A 22323-nucleotide genomic window follows, 5' to 3' on the forward strand; every position below is an offset into this window, starting at 1 on the left:
CCTTGTCAGAGTTACATTCTCTTGATTTTTCAAAGTTCATTTTTGGATTTCTTTCGTTGAAATGCAAGAGTTGGAATATAAACACCCGCCGGGACTAAGAGTGGTCAGTGGCGCGCCAATCTAAGTGAACCAAGATCAACCCAACTTTTTGGTGGATATCTCTCTCACTATGAATGTGTGTCTGACCACTCTTAGTCCGGGCGGGTGTTTATATTCCAACTCTTGCATTTCAACGAAAGAAATCCAAAATGAATTTTGAAAAATCTAGAGAATGTAACTGTGACAAGGTAAAGCACAACAAGACACTACTGAAATATTCCAACTCTTGCATTTCACGAAAGAAATTCAAAATGAACTTTGAACAATCAAGAGAATGTAACTGTGACAAGATAAACACAACAAAACACTACTGAAATATTCCAACTCTTGCATTGCAACGAGAGAAATCCAAAATGAACTTTTAAAAATCAAGAGAATGTAACAGTGACAAGGTAAAGCACAACAAAATACTACTGAAATATTCAAATTCTTGCATTTCACGAAAGAAATTCAAAATGAACTTTGAAAAATCAAAGAGAATGTAGAAATCCAAAATGAACTTTGAAAAATCAAGAAAATGTAAATGTGACAAGGTAAACCATACTAAAACACTACTGAAATATTCCAACTTTTGCATTTCAACAAAAGAAACCCAAAATTTACTTTTAAAAATCAAGAGAATCTAACTGTGACAAGGTAACCACAACAAAACACTACTGATATATTCCAACTCTTGCATTTCAAGGAAAGAAATCCAAAATGAACTTTGAAAAATCAAGAGAATGCAACTGTGACAAGGTAAACCATAACAAAACACTACTGAAATATTCCAACTCTTGCATTTCAATGAAAGAAACCCAAAATGAACTTTGAAAAATCAAGAGAATGTCACTGTGACAAGGTAAACCAAGACAAAACACTACTGAAATATTCCAACTCTTGCATTTTATGAAAGAAATCCAAAATGAACTTTGAAAAATCAAGAGAATGTAACTGTGATACGGTAGAGCACAACAAAACACTACTGAAATATTCCGACTCCTGCATTTCAACGAAAGAAATTCAAAATGAACTTTGAAAAATCAAGAGAATGTAACTGTGACAAGGTAAAGCATAACAAAACACTACTGAAATATTCCAACTCTTGCATTTCAACAAAAGAAATCCCAAATGAACTTTGAAAAATCAAGAGAATGTAACTGTGACAAGGTAAAGCACAACAAAACACATTTCAATGAAAGAAATCCACAATGAACTTTGAAAAATCAAGAGAATGTAACTGTGACACGGTAAACCACGACAAAACACTACTGAAATATTCCAACTCTTGCATTTCAACGAAAGAAATTCAAGATGAACTTTGAAAAATCAAGAGAATGTCACTGTGACAAGGTAAACCATAACAAAACACTACTAAAATATTACAACTCTTGCATTTCAACGAAAGAAATCCAAAAATGAACTTTGAAAAATCAAGAGAATGTAACTGTGACATGGTAAACCACGACAAAAACACTACTGAAATATTCCAACTCTTGCATTTCAACGAAAGAAATCCAAAATGAACTTTGAAAAATCAAGAGAATGTAACTGTGACAAGGTAAATCAGAACAACACACTACTAAAATATTTCAACTCTTGCATTTCAATGAAAGAAATTCAAAATGAACTTTAAAAAATCAAGAGAATGTAACTGTGACAAGGTAAAGCACAACAAAACACTACTGAAATATTCCAACTCTTGCATTTCAACGAAAGAAATTCCAAATTAACTTTGAAAAATTAAGAGAAAGTAACTGTGACAAGGAAAACCACGACAAGACACTACTGAAATATTCCAACTCTTGCATTTCAATGAAAGAAATTCAAAATGAACTTTGAAAAATCAAGAGAATGTAACTGTGACAAGATAAAGCACAACAAAACACTACTGAAATATTCCAACTCTTGCATTTCAACGAAAGAAATTCAAAATGATCTTTGAAAAATTAAGAGAATGTAACTTTGACAAGGTAAAGCACAACAAAACACATTTCAATGAAACAAATCCACTATGAACTTAGAAAAATCAAGAGAATGTAACTGTGACACGGTAAAACACGACAAAACACTACTGAAATATTCCAACTCTAGCATTTCAACGAAAGAAATTCAAAATGAACTTTGAAAATTCAAGAGAATGTCACTGTGACAAGGTAAACCATAACAAAACACTACTGAAATTTTCCAACTCTCACATTTCAACGAAAGAAATCCAAAAATGAACTTTGAAAAATCAAGAGAATGTAACTGTGACAAGGTAAACCACGACAAAAACACTACTGAAATATTCCAATTCTTGTATTTCAACGAAAGAAATTCAAATTGAACTTTGAAAAATCCATAGAATGTAACTGTGACAAGGTAAACCACGACAAAAAACTACCGAAATATTCCAACTGTCGCATTTCAATGAAATAAATTCAAAATGAGCTTTGAAAAATCAAGAGAATGTAACTGTGGCAAGGTAAAGCACAACAAAACACTATTGAAATATTCCAACTCTTGCATTTCAACTAAAGAAATTCAAAATGAACTTTGAAAAATCAAGAGAATGTAACTGTGACAAGGAAAACCACGACAAGACACTAATGAAATATTCCAACTCTTGCCTTTCAACGAAAGAAATTCAAAATGAACTTTGAAAAATCAAGAGAATGTAACTGTGACAAGGTGAACCACAACAAAACACTACTAAAATATTCCAACTCTTGCATTTCAACGAAAGAAATTCAAAATGAACTTTGAAAAAGTAAGAGAATGTAACTGTGACAAGGTAAACCATGACAAAACACTACTGAAATATTCCAGCTCTTGCATTTCAATGAAAGAAATTCAAAATGAACTTTGAAAAATCAAGAGAATGTAAGTGTGACAAGCTAAACCACAACAAAACACTACTGAAATAATCCAACTCCTGCATTTCAATGAAAGAAATTCAAAATGAACTTTGAAAAATCATGAGAATGAAACTATGATAAGGTAAACCACAACAAAACACAACTGAAATATTCCAACTCTTGCATTTCAACGAAAGAAATTCAAAATGAGCTTTGAAAAATTAAGAGAATGTAACTGTGACAAGGTAAACCACGACAAAACACTACTGAAATATTCCAACTCTTGCATTTCAATGAAAGAAATTCAAAATGAACTTTGAAAAATCAAGAGAATGTAACTGTGACATGGTAAACCACGATAAAACACTATTGAAATATCCCGACTCTTGCATTTCACGAAAGAAATTCAAAATGAACTTCTTGAACTCACCAACAATTTGTTGAAAGGTTTATTGAACACCGAAATTCAATAGAAAAAACCCTACAATTAAGCAAGCCTCCAGAAAATTTCGTTTCAGCTTTAGCAGAGCATATTTGGCTTCAACCAGATCATTTTGTAAAATTTGATGAAGCCTTGGCTATTTCTAATGATAAGGGGTACACCCAATGGGCCAGGGAAGCCATAGAAATTAAAAAACATATGTTTGCTAACCTTTCCATAAATAGGGACACGGGTAATTTAAATATTGACCCAATTTATGATAACCTTCTAAAGAGTGAATCAACAGTCAATAAGGGAGTAAAGATTTTAAATAATCACCAGGGGACTATTTTACCTGCTAGACCAAAACGGTTTGCTTCAGTAATAGCTAACAAAAGGATTATTTCGCAACTGAATAATTAAAGTAATTTACAGTTTTTTATTTTTCCTCAGTTACTCTGGTGTCCTCACTGAAGTAACTCTACATTAGCATCCTGTCCCTGCGTGGATCAGTTTGCGCCGTTTGTACATTTTTGTTTTTTTTTTGTTTTTTTTGGTGGTGGTTTTATTGGTTTTTAGTTTTATCTTGTTTTTTTTTATCTTGTTATTCTTGTGTGTCTTTTGTGCTGAAGACGCCTTGTTTGTATACATGCAAAATATCCGCGTTGTTTTGTTTCTGTTGTTTTCTTTTCTCTCTACTTGGCACAGTCTCGTTTGTTTGTTTTTTTTAGAGCTTTTTCTCTTTGTTGGTTTTAAAAAAAAGTTTAAAAAAGTTTAAAAAAAGTTTAAAAAAAGTTTAAAAAAAAGTTACAAAAAAAAGCTAAAAAAAAGTTTAAAAAAAAAGTTGGGGGGGGGGGGGTTGGTGGGAGGGAGGAGGGGGAGGTTTTGGAGGGAGGGTGAAGGGATAGGGTTGAGTGATAGGGGTAGGACTTGGGGCCCAAGTATCAGTAGAAATTGTTTGTCTAGTATGCATCTCAAATCATCGTGGTATGCATATTCTCACGACGATGCCATAAAAATGCCCTGAAACAGGTCACTTTTAACACCTATCAAAAAATGCAATTGATAAATCGAATGTGCTTGAACTTGTTCCAGTTCACTGGAATGAACCTGTTACGATATTGTGACGCTTAACATCAGTTGGGCAATGTCCCAGAAACAATACATTGGATGTATTTCTAAAATCATAATATGTTCAAAGGCTTGTTGGTTCAGTCGATTAACTTGTCGTTCTTTTACCTTTGGAAATCACGGGTCTCACGTTCGATTCCTACATCATACACAAATTTCATATAAATCAATGGAAACATACTTAGAATGTAAAAAATCGTATCATTCGGAAAGAAAATATCATCATTAGAGTACAATAAAATGACATCAATAAAAAAAAACTATTAAAATTAAAAATCCATATATTCATACAATAAAACATCCATACCTAACAAATTAATTTACAGACAGAATTTCATAACATCATACCAGGCATAAATCAACCACACCTAACAATTAAAGGTAGCAGACAGATAGGAAATTACTACAGTATAAAGGAAACGAATCACTACCATGAAAACATCACGCACTTTGAACAGAGATCAGCACGAATTTTCACGGTAGTTGAATCCGGTCATTGTACTGTCTGCTTGTATTGGCGGGTGTAATATCCGCTACTTATCATTATAGCTATATGGTGGGACTGTGCGCTTGTATATATTAAAGCTATCTGGTGGGACTGTGCGCTTGAAACTGTTATAGCTACATTGGCTATCTGCCCTCCTGAAACTGTTACAGTTACACTGGCTACCTGCCCTCCTGAAACTGTTATAGCTACATTGGCTACCTGCCCTCCTGAAACTGTTATAGCTACACTGGCTACCTGCTCTCCTGAAACTGTTATAGCTAAACTGGCTACCTGCCCTCCTGAAACTGTTATATCTATACTACTTAAGAATTCATTGCGCTATTATCTTTCAAGGCTAGAGAGTACAGTGACATTCGAGAGCGTCAGACCCTTGATACAGTTGACCGATTGTCAAAAGCGTCTAGCCTTGATCCAGCTCACTGAACCTCAAAAGTGCCTTGAAAAGGTGCCAGGGAACCGGTGCCCAGCAAAGTACTACCCGACAATTTACTATCCACCACGATAATTTTTCCCAACTCGCAATTTTTGCGTTATGCTATCAAATTACTTTTTGGGTGAGACCACATTATGAACAAATCATATACACCCTGGATAATATTTTCAAAAACTCATCCCTTTCCCTTGGAAAACTTGGCAGATTTTCTGAGGTCAATTTTTTGTCTACTTATAAGTAGCACCTCTTTTATATTTGATGGGCAGTGATTCTTGTCTAAATGAATTTGCTAAATATTTCCCTTCTATTGTTAATTTACCCAAAACTCAGTAACACACCATAATTCAGATATAAGGATCGCAATACACATTCCACCTTTCACAGTCAACGGACTAACTTTAAGTAAAGAGCGTAGTATGCCCCATGCACTATATTTGTTCCCTGGTCATTTTATTTGGAAGGGATTGCTTTAAGTGACCAGGGAATGGACAGATTCGAGAGATTTTTTTGTGAAAGGGTCACCATAGGGAAGAAAAGTCAAGTGTTTTATTTTTATAGATTTTAAAGCAGAGAAGCTATTATAAACAATCTTTAAGGTTAATCATTAAAGGGTGGAGTTTTCCTTTACAGCAAGTTTAGCGTAAATTTTTTTAGGTTGGGTTTTCTTGGAGCACTTCTCCGTAGAACTTGAGGCAAGATTCCTGGCAACAAAATTCACCACTGATGTTCAAAGGCGCAGGTTTTTTTTGGAGTAGGTTCGCTCTTACGAGAAATAAGATTAAGAACAAGTAATTAAAGGTTATGCTGCTATTAGCGTTACATCTAAAGGCACTAGTTAGCAACTACTTTTCAGTATTCCTCTTAAAATGTAGACACAAATCATTTAAAAATGTGTCTATAATAAAACTGTTAGGTGCAACAAAAATAGCTAATTATCAATATTAATTGTTGAATATCAAACACAGGCATATGCAACATGATCTTAGTTGTAATACCCCTTTTATCTCCCTCTTCATTTCTTCCAACAATTAATTAAATTGGATTTTTTTTAATGTATTGGAAAATCTTAATAAAGACATTAATTAAGGTAGATATCTTTTAATCGTCAGTAGAAAACTAAGCAATCAATTATAGTCAAAATCCATTTTCCACATTGTGTTTGACAATCGAAATATCCCACTTAGCTCACAGACAACATGAACAGCCCAATTAGTGTAGGCGGGGTTGATGTAGGAACATCAATTTGATTATACCTAGATGCAGTGTCAAACTTTTACGTTTTTTCCGTTTTTATAATTATAGAGTACAACTCTTGGATTAATAGCTTCTTCTTCTAACTACTATAGTCTTTGGGATGGTCCGGCCCTTACAGACTTTTTCTTTCTGCGCCGCACAAGATTTGCTAAAGCTGAACATTTTGCTTATTTCAAAATTCCGCTGATTTTTTCAGGGCTTCTCTGTTGATGTACGGCTAGAGAACAGGAACAAAACGGGGAGAAGTTATCATTAGCTGGAGTTTAAGGTTATTCAGAAAAGTAAAAGCTGTTTCATTTTTGTTGACAAAGATCGACACCTAAACTAGATGTGCGGAAGCAGATCTTCCAATTTTGAGGAGAGCCTACAAAGTAATGGACTATTATATACCAAAGACCTCTTTAAGCCAACAGAAGGTTAAACCAGTCTGAAATTCAATGTCGTATAACGATGTCTTTTGAAACGAGAATCATTGCAATACCTTTTCAAACAGTTCGTGGTAACGAACCGTAAGTAAGGAGCGACCCGGCTCAATGGTAACTGAAACTCTAAAAAATGGAATTTTGATACCAATAGATACATCAAAAGAATCAAATTTTAATTCTGATTTCAAATATATATATATCATCAAGTTTAATCTTACCCATTAAAAGTTACGCGCCTGAGAAAATTTGGTTGATTTTCGAAAAAAGGGGTAAAGACCCCCTAAAAGTTATAGAACCTTAATGAAAAATCACACCATCACATTCAACGTATTAGAGAACCCTACTGTAGAGGTTTCAAGCTGCTATCTACAAAAATGTGGAATTTTCTATTTTTTGCCAGAAGAAAGATCAAGGATGCGTGTTTATTTGTTTTTCTGTTGTTTTTTTTGTGTTTTTTTTTTCTTTTCCCCAGGGGTAATCGTATTGACCCAGTGGTCCTAGAATATCATAGGAGGGCTCATTGGAACGGAAATTAAAAGTTCTAGTGCCCTTTTTAAGTGACCGAAAAAAATGGAGGCCAACTAGGCCCCCTCCCACGCTCATTTGTTTCTCAAAGTCACCCGATTAAAATTTTGAGATATCCATTTTGTTCAGCACAATCTAAAATCTATTAAATATGTCTTTTAGGATGATTTAACCCCCCCAGACCCCAGGGGAAGGGCTACAAGTTATGAACTTTGCCCATTGCTTCATATTGTATTGGTTATTGGGAAGTATACAGGCATTTTCTGGAAGGGTTTTTTTCTGGTGGGGGGGGGGGGGCTGGAGGAGGGGGTTACCATGGAGAATCTTTCCGGGGAGGATGTTTCTTGGGGGTAAGGGACATTTCTATGAAGGGGGCGCCGGATTTCCAAGCATTATTTAAAAAACGATCAGAAATTAAATTTAAAAAAAACAAGTTTTTTCAACTGAAAGTAAGAAGCAACATTAGAACTTAAAACGAACAGAAACTATTACCTATATGAGGGGCTTCTCCCCCATGTCAATACCTCGCTCTTTACGCTCCAGTTTTTTTTTTAGTGCTTTCAAAAGAGCTATCTATTCTAATTAAACGGCCTTTGGGATTCAGGGGTTTGTGAATTAAAAATTTGTTTGACGTTTAACGAAAAGAGCGGGGTATTGACTAAGGGGAAAACCCCTCATATACGTAATAAAAAAAAAATAAAAAAAACAAGCGATACGGTTCAATAGAAATCGAAAATTTTAAAAACGGAATTTTGATGTCAATAAATGTATCAAAAGAATGGGCCTATAATCCTGATTCTAAATATATAAATTTTGTTAAATTTAATATTACTCATCAAAGGCTACGAGCCTGAGAAAATTTACCTGATTTTTTAAAGAGGGGGGAAACATCCCCTACAAGTGAAAGAATTTTAATGAAAATCACACCGTCAGATTCAGCGTATCAGAAAACCCTATTACATAGGTTTCGAGCTCATATCTGCAAAAATCTACAACTTTGTATTTTTTGCCAGAAGAAAAATATACGAATATAGAAGTTCGTTACGTAAGGTAATTTGTAAATCACGTCAGAACCAAATTTAGAAAAAGTAAAGTAAAATTTTTATGCAAATTTTGTTTACTTATTCAATGACGGCGAGCCAAAATCAAAGCTGCATTAACTAAAAAACGATCAGAAATTAAATATAAAAAAAATAAGTTTTTTAAACTGAAAGTAAGGAGCGACAATAAAACTTAAACCTAAAATAAATTTTTCGGTATTTTAAAGGGGAGATCCCATACAAAACTCATAGATCTTTAATCTAATGTTTGAATCTTTAACACAAATTTTTTTTTATAAAAAAAAAAAAACTTTAGCTAAAAAAGCGTGGCATTGCAGCGGGCACAGTCCCTTTCATATACGGAATAATTTCTGTTTGTTTTAAGTTTTAATGTCGCTCCTTACTTTCAGTTTAAAAAACTTGTTTTTTTTATTTAATACAGAGAAAGATTAGTATTTAGATAGTATTTAGAAAAACTCTGTTATTCCTATTATCAACATCTGTGTGAAATTTGTCACATTTATTATGGCTAAATTTACAATATGTGTTAGGACCAGAATTACCACGTGCTTGGTATAAGATGGCTGAGGAATTAAAGTGGAAATGTCCACCAATTATACAATTTTTCAAGCGAGAACTGCACTTTTTGCTACAAAATTTGTCTTGAAATACACGCGGATTTGAACAATTCAATAGACAATCACTTAGAAAACTACCTAAACAGTACAGCCGTTGACAACACTGGTTAAAGTGGAACATCTGTAGGAATATAATAGTGATAAGATTCTTCTTAAGAATCTTCTTAAGATACTTCTTAGTAGCGAAAACATTCTGCTTTTCGGATTGAGATCTTATGGGACGTCCAGAGGCCTTTTTCTGTGACAATCTAGATTCTCGATTTACAATCCAGATTGGAAAAGTTACATTTTTCGCTACAATCCAGACTACCAAATTCAGTTTTCTTTGATGATCCTACTGTCCAGATTGATATTTGGATAATCAAAACAAGAATTTTTATTGAGAAAAAGATTCTCGTCTGCAATCGCAAAGAACCAGCAGCAAAAATCAGAAGTCTTGATCATGGATTATGATGAAACCTTCAGAACTTGTTATTGTCATAAACACTCGTATACCTAAAATGGCCGTCTTTGATGAAAATCTTTTTCAGCATACATTCTACTCCAAGTGCTACAGCAGCACGGGAGGTTTTTTGGGGCCACTAAGGAAAAAAAATTCCAAGTGTGGGGAAGCCAAATAACAAAAAAAAATTACAAGGCATTTGAATAAGAAAAGCCCAGTAGTTCAAGAAAATCTAGGACATTCGGGAAAAGGTGCGCTCTTCCCCCTCGGCACGTCCCTTACACAGTTTTTCAATTGTTCTCAGAGTTGTTGCTCAAAGGGAAGAGAATTTTTGTTGTTCAAAATACAACAATGTGAATTTTTTGTGACATAATCTCTTTTATTACTTAAAAAGAGCACTAGATTTTAAAGTTTAATATGAATGACCCCCCTTTCAATGTTCAGTTACTAAGGAATACGGATGTTCAAAAGCGAGACCACGATTCTCTGGAAAAGTGAAAAAATTCTATATTTTTTCAATAGTGGCCTTAGAATTCTCATTTATGTTTAATTTCTTCTTAACAAGACAGTACATCATTCCATAAATCTGCACAGCTTTTTGAAAGATTTCAATTCCTATTTCTAAAACTATGCTAAATTTATGCGCTAATAACAAACTTCAAAATAAACACATTTTAATATTCTGAGAATCCGCGTAAACATTTTTTTGTTCTGTATATTTCAATCAATACCAAATTTTTTAGAGTTTTATTTTGCCAAGGGTAGCTCTTCACTTACATTTTGTTACTGCGAATCGTTTGATCCATGGCTTTCTTTCTGCTCCTTCTTTTATTCTCTTGGCTCTCTTACTATTTCCTCCTTTCTTCTCTCTTTTATTAATTCTCTTTATTAATTCTCTTTATTATTTTATTAGTTCTCGTTTATTAATGTCAGCGTAGTATTAGTATAAAATTTCTCCACAATCAACCATTAAACAGTGCACTCCTTCCCCCCCTTACACCCAAATGAAAAAAATTACTAACAGGAAGGGGTGCGAACTACATAACTATCATTACTTCTGCCTTGAGGGCGAGTTCTTCTCGGAAACCCGTCATTACATGTATATCTTTCATGGACGTCAGAAGGGAGACCATGGGGCCAATGACCCTGGAAAATTGGAAGGCATACAAAAAATATTTACAAAAAGGAAAAAAGGTTGAATACTTCCAATTTAAATTTTGGTAAACACAAAGCTCCTAATAGCACTTGCCACCTTTCTCCTGGGAAATTTGTGAGCGGTATACCATGATGATTCCCCATATCTTCACCTATTTTACCGAATAGAATGGGAGCATAATCCCTTTTGCTGCACAAAAAACAACTATGCAGCAAGAGGGGAGCTACCAGCCCGTATTCCCCATAATGTATGCTTATTTCAAAAATGGTCCCAGAAACGAAGGAAGATCAGAGATGAAATTCTCCCCTCTCCCAACCTCTTTCTACATTTATTTGAAGACACACGGAGAGTTACGATATTTTGCCATAAAAATAATGTTTGGGATACAGGCATAGTCCCCCCTCCCCCTACCAAACCTAAATAAAGATGCACTGGCCCTCGTTTGTAAGAGATTATGCAAAATTATACATCTTTATGCACTATTTTATCAAATATCAAGCGAATAAACTTATTTAATTGAAGCCTTAAAATAAATATCTATGTTAACTATTTATCAAATAGTTCGTGGTAACGAACTATACGTAAGGAGCGACCCGGCTCAAAAGTAACCGAAACTCTAAAAAACGGAATTTTTATACAATAGATAAATCAAAAGAATTGGATTTTTATTCTGATTTCAAATATATAAGTTTAATCAAGTTTATCGTTACCTTTCAAAGGTTACGGGCCTGAGAAAATTTGCATTATTTTCGAAAAAAGTGGGAAACAACCTCTAAAAGTCATATAATCTTAGTGAAAATCACACCATCAGATTCACCGTATCAGAGAACCCTACTGTAGAGGTTTCAAAATCCTATCTGCAAAAATTTGGAATTTGTATTTTCTTTGCCAGAAGAAAGATCATGAATGCGTGTTTTATTTGATTTTATTTTTTGTTTCTTCTTCTTCAGGGGTGATTGTATCGACTCAGTGGTCCTAGAATATCGCGAGAGGGTTTTTTCGACGGAAATGAAAAGTTTTAGTGCCCTTTGTAAGTGACCAAAAAAATTACAGGGCATTTAGGCCCCTCCCACGCTGATTTTTATTCCACAGTCACCTGATCAAAATTTTGAGATAGCCATTTTGTTCAACATTGTAGAAAAAATCTAATAACTATGTCCTTGAGGATGACTTAATCCCCAACAGTTTCCGGGGGAAGGGCTGCAAGTTATGAACTTTGCCCATTTTTTACGTATAGGCTAGTAATGGTTATTGAGAAGTATACAGACGTTTTCAGGGGGATATTTCTGGTGGGTGGAATGGGGGATGGGGTTACATGGGAGGATCTTACCATGGGGGAATTTTTCTCGGGGAAGGAAATTTTCCATGGAGGGGTGCGGGGTTTCCCAACATTATTTCAAAAAACCAGCAGAAAATAAAATTTCAACTGAAAGTAAGGTGCAACATTAGAACTTAAAACGAACAGAAATTAGTACGTATATGAGGGTGTTCGCCCCCTTTTCAATACCTCACTCTTTACGCTAAAGTTCTTTAGTACTTTCAAAAGAGATATTTGTTCTAATTAAACGGCCCTAGTGGAACAGGGGTAATTCCTAAAGAACTGGAGAATTAAAAAAAAAGTCTAAAAAATTTTGATTTTATGTGTGAGTAGCCTTAAGATTGAACCAAAAGGCAATATCTTTTTACTGTGATTTTTCTGATGCTGTAAAAAAGAAAAAAAAAGACTACATGAATGGCATAATACTTACTCAAAACTTCAAGAACAATTTTGTAAGTTTTCGTTGGAGAAGTCCTAAAATCTGTACGGCATATATAGACTCCACCGTCCTTCGGAGCAATATTGGCAATAAGTAGACCTGCAGGTTCCATCGATGTCAAAAAGTAGGCCCGAGGACCAAAAGCTTTGTCGCTTGACCACTTTGTAGCAACGCCATTCCTTAACCGAGCATCATAGCTGAAAGAAAGTTGAGGATGGTTAATTTAAGTAAGTGTTAATTCAAATGATAGTAATTACTGTCTTTTATTAACAAGAATTCTTCAAGTAAAAATAGTTCCAATTATAATGAGTTTGATAAAAAGGACTTGAAGTATTTCTAATTTTGACAAACTGAAATTGTTATTTATATTAAGTGTTATTCTATGTTTCCCTTTTATGGTCCGTTCAGACTCATGGTAAAACTGATAATTAAGTCAATCAGCACGAGGGGGAAAATGTTCTAACGGTTGGTGCAAGACTCTTCCTAGTAAGCTCAGATAACATACACTAGTACGCGCCAAGTCTCTAAGCCAAGTGTATTTCTTGCCAAATATTTTCCACTTTTGTGTTAATTTTATACAAAGCAGTAAATATGTTGGATTAAAATTGATGGTTCTGGATAAGAACCATCAAATCGATAATTTCTGCGTGCTTTACAGTTGACATGCTCTCCATTTTAAAAAATGGTTCCTCAGTTTTAGTCGACGACACACGAAAAAATGATCAGTAGTCGTTACCATAGGGAAACTAGAAAAAATTTCTAGTCTCAAACCCGATCGGTACTACGGGAAAAACCGATTGGTTTTCTCATGGTACTGATTTCTTTTCTTTTTATTTTTCCCGTGCATTTTCCCCATCCTTTCCTCGGTTTTCATGTTTCCCATACGTCTGAACGGAATCCCCTGACTCAATACAGCCAGATTTTACAGAATACAGCTCCACTGGAGCCCTCCAAGTGAAAATTTTAAATCTACTTAAACTATCCATTCCGCATTCCCTGAAAGTTTCAATGAAACTCCCTTAGCTGTTGCTAAGCTATTAGAAAATACACCCAGTTTGCGACCTGGATGCGCATAGTACCTTTGGATTTAGTTCAACATCCCCTCAACATTTGCTAAATGTTTTAACTAAAAACGGCTAATTTGTTTTTGTGATATTGTAGATACGCCCATTTGACCCCCCTACATGTTTGTAGTAAGTAGAAAGGCCTCATGAGGTCCGAACAGGACCACGTGGTTTATGGTCCTAATATGGGCATAGAGTCATTAGGGAGAACACGTGGTTAATGGGGTCAATGACTTAAAGTCAGTCATTAATCAAATTGTTTCCGGGCAAAGTTTAATAATGTCTGACAGGCACTGTCAATCATTAATCAAATTGTTTCTAGGCGAAGTTTAATAATGTCTGACAGGTGATGTCAAGATTGATTTATATGTCACGAAAGGGGAATTAATTTGTTATTTCTAAGGGGAATTATTGATTCAAGAAAGGGGAATTAATTTGTTGTTTCTAAGGGGAATTATTGATTCACGAAAGGGGAATTAATTGTTGTTTCTAAGGGGAATTATTGATTCAAGAAAGGGGAATTAATTTGATGTTTCTAAGGGGAAGGTGGGGAAGAGATATATTGATTGCGTAATTGAAGGGAGAGAATTCCCGAGAAATTGATTACATAATCGGTAGAACCCTATAAGGAGCTCGTGACGGGAATCCATTTATGGGCATAGAATGACGTAATCAACTAGGACAAATGGATTTCTGAGAAATTGATTACATAATCGGTAGAACCCTATCAGAAGGTCATGACGGGAATCCATTTATGAGCTTAGAATGACGTAATCAACGAGGACAAATGGAATTCTGAGAAATTGATTATATAATCGGTAGAACCCTATCAGAAGGTCATGACGGGAATTCATTTATGGGCACAGAATGACGTAATCAACTAAGACAATTGGATTTCTGAGAAATTGATTACAGAATCGGTAGAACCCTATCAGGAGGTCCTGACGGGAATTCATTTATGGGCATAGAATGACGTAATCAACTAGGACAAATGGATTTCTGAGAAATTGATTACATAATCGGTAGAACCCTATCAGAAGGTCATGACGGGAATCCATTTATGGGCATAGAATGACGTAATCAACTAGGACAAATGGATTTCTGAGAAATTGATTACATAATCGGTAGAACACTATCAGAAGGTCATGACGGGAATTCATTTATGGGCATAGAATGAAGTAATCGACTAACACAATTGGATTTCTGAGAAATTGATAACATAATCGGTAGAACCCCATCAGGAGGTCCTGACGGGAATCCATTTATGGGCATAGAATGACGTAATCAACTAGGACAAATGGATTTCTGAGAAATTGATTACATAATCGGTAGAACCCTATAAGAAGGTCATGACGGGAATTCATTTATGGGCATAGAATGACGTAATCGACTAAGACAAGCAAGTTACTTTCTTAATGTCCCTCCTCAACCCATTTTGCAACTTGAAGTACTTATCTTTTTCACTCACAACTATACTTTACAGCTTTTTGGATACCTCAACACCAAGAAATACTTTTCAAAGACCATTTCAGAGCAAGTTCATTTCTTAATGTCCCTTCTAAACCCATTTTCCAACTTGTAGTACTGATCGATTAAACCCAAATCTATATACTCAAGATGTCCGTATTCCTTAAAACCAAAAAATAATTTTCAAAGACAGTTTTAGAGCAAGTAAATTTCTTAATATCCCTCATAAACATATTTCCAAATTGAAGTTCGGAAATCTTTCACCCACAACTATACTTTACAGCTTTTTGGATAACTCAACACCAAAAAATACCATTCAAAGACCATTTCAGAGCAAGTTACTTTCTTAATGTCCCTCCTAAGCCCATTTTGCAACTTCAAGTACTTATCTTTTTCACCCACAACTATACTTTACAGCTTTTTGGGTGTCCCAACACCAAGAAATACTTTTCAAAGACCATTTCAGAGCAAGTTACTTTCTTAATGTACCTCCTAAACCCATTTTGCAACTTGAAGTACTTATCTTTTTCACACACAACTGTACTTTACAGCTTTTGGATACCTCAACACCACGAAATACTTTTCAAAGACAATTTTAGAGCAAGTTACTTTCTTAATGTACCTCCTAAACCCATTTTCCAACTTGAAGTACTTATCTTTTTCACCCACAACTATACTGTACAGCTTTTTGGTTACCTCAACACCAAGAAAAACATTTCAAATACCATTACAGAGCACGTTACTTTCTTAATGTCCCTCCTAAACCCATTTTCCAACTTGAAGTACTTATCTTTTTCATTCACAACTATACTTTACAGCTTTTCGGATACCTCAACACCAAGAAATACTTTTCAAATACCATTTCAGAGCAAGTTACTTTCTTAATGTCCCTCCTAAACCCACTTTGCAACTTGAAGTACTTATCTTTTTCACCCACAAGTATACTTTACAGCTTTTTGGATACCTCAACACCAAGAAATACCTTTCAAAAGGCATTTCAGAGCAAGTTACTTTCTGAATATCCCTCTTAAACCCATTTTCCAACTTGAAGTACTTATCTTTTTCATCCACAACTATACTTTACAGCTTTTTGGATACCTCAACACCAAGAAATACCTTTCAAAAGGCATTTCAGAGCAAGTTACTTTCTTAATGTCCCTCCTAAACCCATTTTGTAACTTGAAGTCCTTATCTTTTTCACCCAAAACTATACTTTACAGCTTTTTGAGTGTCCCAACACCAAGAAATACTTTTCAAAGACCATTTCAGAGCAAGTTACTTTCTTAATGTACCTCCTAAACCCATTTTCCAACTTGAAGCACTTATCTTTTTCATCCACAACTATACTTTACAGCTTTTTGGATACCTCAACACCAAGAAATACCTTTCAAAGACCATTTCAGAGCAAGTTACTTTCTTAATGTCCCTCCTAAACCCATTTTCCAACTTGAAGTACTTATCTTTTTTCACCCACAACTATACTTTACAGATTTTTGTATACATCAACACAAAGAAATACTTTTCAATTAAAATATCAGAGAATTTTCATTTCTTATTTAAACTACTAATCACATTTTAAAAATTTAATTAATTCTATTGTTAAAAAAAAAATATAAGTTTAAGAATTTTTTATAAATCTACACAAAAAAATAATTTTCAAAGAAAATTTCAGAGCAAGTTACTTTCTTAATATCCCTCCTAAACCCATTTTCCAACTTGAAGTACTTATCTTTTTCACCCATGACTATACTTTACAGCTTTTTGAATGCTCCAACACCAAGCAATACTTTTCAAAGGCATTTAAGAACAAGTTCTTTTCTTAATATGCTTCTTAAACCAATTTTACAAATTCTAAATTTTTCCATAGTAGATAGAAAAAGCTATATCATAGCTGTGAATATTTTCTCGAAAGATAAGCAGTGCTATTTCAATTTTAAATTTTCTCAATGAAGTGAAGAAAAGTTCAAGTTCTCTTCTGAATTTTCTCAATGAAAAAGAAATTAGTTTTTATTCAATTCTATTTTTCCAAATAATTTAGAAATTTTCCACTTTAATTCAGATTTTTCTCAAAGGGATGAAAAAATTTAAAATAATGTTCCAAATTTTCTCAACGAAGTGAAGAAAAGTTCAAGTTCTCTTCTGAACTTTACCGAAGAACACACTTCAATTCTAATTTCTCCGGAGAAAACAAAAATCTTCCACTTCAGTTCTTTATTTCACAAAGACAAAGAAATTTTAAGTTCAATTCTAAATTTTTCGGTGGAAGATAGAAAAAGTAATACCATACTTGTGAATATATTCACGAAAGATAAAAAGTTCTAGTTCAATTTAAAATTTTCTCAACGAAGTCAAGGAAAGTTCAAGTTCTCTTCTGAATTTTCTCAATGAAAAAGAAATTAGTCATTGATCATTTCTATTTTTCCAAATAATATAAAAATTTTCCACTTTAGTTCAGATCTATCTCAAAGAGATGAAAAATTTAAAATACTGTTCCAAATTTTCTCAACGAAGTGAAGAAAAGTTCAAGTTCTCGTCTGAACTTTACCAAAGAACACTCTTCAATTCTTATTTCTCCAGAGAAAACAAAAATCTTCTACTTCAGTTCTTTATTTCACAAGAATAAAAAAATTTAAAGTTCAATTCTAATTTTTAGGTGGACGATAGAAAAATTAATACCATACTTGTGATTATTTTTCCGGAAAATAAAAAGTTCTAGTTCAATTTTAAATTTTCTCAATGAAGTTAAGAATAGTTCAAGTTCTCTTCTGAACTTTACCAAAGAACACACTTCAATTCTAATTTCTCCAGAGAAAACAAAAATCTTCCACTTCAGATCTTTATTTCACAAAGACATATAGAAATTTAAAGTTCAATTCTAATTTTTCGATGGAAGATAAAAAAAGTAATACCATACTTGTGAATATTTTCACGGAAGATAAAAAGTTCTAGTTCAATTTAAAATTTTCTCAACGAAGTCAAGGAAAGTTCAAGTTCTCTTCTGCATTTTCTCAATGAAAAAGAAATTAGTCATTGATCATTTCTATTTTTCCAAATAATATAAAAATTTTCCACTTTAGTTCAGATCTGTCTCGAAGAGATGAAAAATCTAAAATACTGTTCCAAATTTTCTCAATGAAGCGAAGAAAAGCTCATGTTCTCTTCTGAACTTTACCAAAGAACACACTTCAATTCTAATTTCTACAGAGAAAACAAAAATCTTCCCCTTCAGTTCTTTATTTCACAAAGACATAAAGAAATTTAAAGTTCAATTCTAATTTTTCGGTGGAAGATAGAAAAAGTAATACCATACTTGTGAATATTTTCATGGAAGATAAAAAATTCTAGTTCAATTTTAAATTTTCTCAACGAAGTGAAGAAAAGTTCAAGTTCTCTTCTGAACTTTACCAAAGAACACACTTCAATTCTAATTTCTCCAGAGAAAACAAAAATCTTCCACCTAAGTTCTGTATTTCATAAAGACATAAAGAAATTTAAAGTTCAATTCTAATTTTTCGGTGGAAGATGGAAAAAGTAATACCATACTTGTGAATATTTTCATGGAAGATAAAAAGTTCTATTTCAATTTAAAATTTTCTCAACGAAGTCAAGGAAAGTTCAAGTTCTCTTCTGAATTTTCTCAATGAAAAAGAAATTAGTCATTGATCATTTCTATTTTTCCAAATAATATAAAAATTGTCCACTTTAGTTCAGATCTGTCTCGAAGAGATGAAAAATTTAAAATACTGTTCCAAATTTTTCACAGAAGATAAAAAAGTTCAAGTTCTCTTCGGAATTTTACCAAAGAACACAATTCAATTCTAATTTCTCCAGAGAAAATAAAAATCTTCCACTTCAGTTCTTTATTTCACAAAGACATAAAGAAATTTAAAGTTCAATTCTAAATTTTTCGGTGGAAGATAGAAAAAGTAATACCATACTTGTGAATATTTTCCATACTTGTGAATACTTGTGAAAGATAAAAAGTTCTAGTTCAATTTAAAATTTTCTCAACGAAGTGAAGAAAAGTTCAAGTTCTCTTCTGAACTTTACCAAAGAACACACTTCAATTCTAATTTCTCCAGAGAAAACAAAAATCTTCCACTTCAGTTCTTTATTTCACAAAGACATAAAGAAATTTAAGGTTCATTTCTAATTTTTCGGTGGTAGATAGAAAAAGTAATACCATGCTTGTGAATATTTTCACGGAAGATAAAAAGTTCTAGTTCAATTTAAAATTTTCTCAACGAAGTCAATGAAAGTTCAAGTTCTCTTCTGAATTTTCTCAATGAAAAAGAAATTAGACATTGATCATTTCTATTTTTCCAAATAATATAAAAATTTTCCACTTTAGTTCAGATCTGTCTCGAAGAGATGAAAAATTTAAAATACTGTTCCAAATTTTCTCAACGAAGTCAAGGAAAGTTCAAGTTCTCTTCTGAATTTTACCAAAGAACAAAATTCAATTCTAATTTCACCAGAGAAAATAAAAATCTTCCACTTCAGTTCTTTATTTCACAAAGACATAAAGAAATTTAAAGTTCAATTCTAAATTTTTCGGTGGAAGATAGAAAAAGTAATACCATACTTGTGAATATTTTGACGAAAGATAAAAAGTTCTAGTTCAATTTAAAATTTTCTCAAAGAAGTGAAGAAAAGTTCAAGTTCTCTTCTGAACTTTACCAAAGAACACACTTCAATTCTAATATCTCCAGAGAAAAAAAAAATCTTCCACTTCAGTTCTTTATTTCACAAAGACATAAATAAATTTAAAGTTCAATTCTAATTTTTCGGTGGAAGATAGAAAAAGTAATACCATACTTGTGAATATTTTCACGGAAGATAAAAAGTTCTAGTTCAATTTTAAATTTTCTCAACGAAGTGAAGAATAGTTCAAGTTCTCTTCTGAACTTTACCAAAGAACACACTTCAATTCTAATTTCTCCAGAGAAAACAAAAATCTTACACTTCAGATCTTTATTTCACAAAGACATATAGAAATTTAAAGTTCAATTATAATTTTTCGATGGAAGATAAAAAAAGTAATACCATACTTGTGAATATTTTCACGGAAGATAAAAAGTTCTAGTTCAATTTAAAATTTTCTCAACGAAGTCAAGGAAAGTTCAAGTTCTCTTCTGCATTTTCTCAATGAAAAAGAAATTAGTCATTGATCATTTCTATTTTTCCAAATAATATAAAAATTTTCCACTTTAGTTCAGATATGTCTCGAAGAGATTAAAAATCTAAAATACTGTTCCAAATTTTCTCAACTAAGCCAAGAAAATTTCATGTTCTCTTCTGAACTTTACCAAAGAACACACTTCAATTCTAATTTCTCCAGAGAAAACAAAAATCTTCCACTTCAGTTCTTTATTTCACAAAGACACAAAGAAATTTAAAGTTCAATTCTAATTTTTCGGTTGGAATATATAAAAAGTAATACCATACTTGTGAATATTTTCATGGAAGATAAAAATTTCTAGTTCAATTTAAAATTTTCTCAATGAAGTGAAGAATAGTTCAAGTTCTCTTCTGAACTTTACCAAAGAACACACTTCAATTCTAATTTCTCCAGAGAAAATAAAAATCTTCCACATAAGTTCTTTATTTCACAAAGACATAAAGAAATTTAAAGTTCAATTCTAATTTTTCGGTGGAAGATGGAAAAAGTAATACCATACTTGTGAATATTTTCACGGAAGATAAAAAGTTATAGTTCAATTTAAAATTTTCTCAACGAATTCAAGGAAAGTTCAAGTTCTCTTCTAAATTTTATCAATGAAAAAGAATTTATTCATTGATCATTTCTATTTTTCCAAATAATATAAAAATTTTCCACTTTAATTCAGATCTGTCTCGAAGAGAGGAAAAATTTAAAATACTGTTCCAAATTTTTCACAGAAGATAAAAAAAAGTTCAAGTTCTCTTCGGAATTTTACCAAAGAACACAATTCAATTCTAATTTCTCCAGAGAAAATAAAAATCTTCCACTTCAGTTCTTTATTTCACAAAGAAATAAAGAAATTTAAACTTCAATTCTAAATTTTTCTGTGGAAGATAGAAAAAGTAATACCATACTTGTGAATAATTTACAGGAAGATAAAAAGATATAGTTCAATTTACAGTTTTCTCAATGAAGTGAAGAAAAGTTCAAGTTCTCTTCTGAACTTCACCAAAGAACACACTTCAATTATAATTTCTCCAGAGAAAACACAAATCTTCCACTTCAGTTCTTTATTTCACAAAGACATAAAGAAATTTAAAGTTCAATTCTAATTTTTCGGTGGAAGATAGAAAAAGTAATACCATACTTGTGAATATTTTCACGGAAGATAAAAATTTCTAGTTCAATTTAAAGGGATGAAAAATTTAAAATACTGTTCCAAATTTTCTCAACGAAGTGAAGAAAAGTTCAAGTTCTCTTCTGAACTTTACCATAGAACACACTTCAATTCTAATTTCTCCAGAGAAAACAAAAATCTTCCACTTTAGTTCTTTATTTCACAAAGACATAAAGAAATTTAAAGTTCAATTCTAATTTTTCGGTGGAAGATAGAAAAAGTAATACCATACTTGTGAATATTTTCACGGAAGATAAAAAGTTCTAGTTCAATTTAAAATTTTCTCAATGAAGTGAAGAAAAGAATAGAATGAAGTGAAGAATATACATTGATTGTGAATATTCAACATGAAGATAGGGAACTCCATTTTACTTCCGATTTTTCTTAAAAAAGTGCAAATTTTTGAAGTTCTATTTTGAGTTTTCTTAAAGAAGAGAAAAAAGTTAGCTCAATTTTGAATTTTACTGATGCAAATGAAAAAAACCTTCCGCTTCAGTTCTTAATTTCTCAAAGACATAAAAAATTTTAAGTTCAGTTCTATATTTTTCTGTAGAAGATAGGAAAATTTATACTATGATTGTGATTATTTTCCAGTGAAGATAAAAAGTTTCACTTTAATTCTAATTTTATTAAGTTCACTTCCGATTTTTTGCAAAGAGATGAAAAATGTATAGTTCTGTTCCAAATTTTTCATAGAAGATAGAAAAAGTTATACATTGATTTGAATATTCGACATGAAGATAAGGAGCATCACTTTAATTCTGAGTTTTCTCGAAGAAGTGCAAAAAGTTCAAGTTCTCTTC

General features: G+C 32.7%; 1 protein-coding gene across 1 annotated transcript in view; it reads right to left on the reverse strand.

The window, feature by feature from the left end:
• LOC148949806 (B-cell receptor CD22-like) overlaps positions 1-22323 on the reverse strand; it is a 392914-nt gene that overhangs the window by 308479 nt on the left and 62112 nt on the right. The window contains exon 3 of the mRNA XM_089093108.1: positions 12640-12845. Coding sequence (XP_088949234.1) covers positions 12640-12845 — 206 coding nt within the window. The remainder of the gene's footprint in view (positions 1-12639; positions 12846-22323) is intronic.

The sequence above is a fragment of the Artemia sp. Qi Xiang Cuo genome, chromosome 8, assembly GCF_049724085.1.
Source record: "Artemia sp. Qi Xiang Cuo chromosome 8, ASM4972408v1, whole genome shotgun sequence".
Taxonomy (NCBI): Eukaryota; Metazoa; Arthropoda; class Branchiopoda; order Anostraca; family Artemiidae; genus Artemia; species Artemia sp. Qi Xiang Cuo.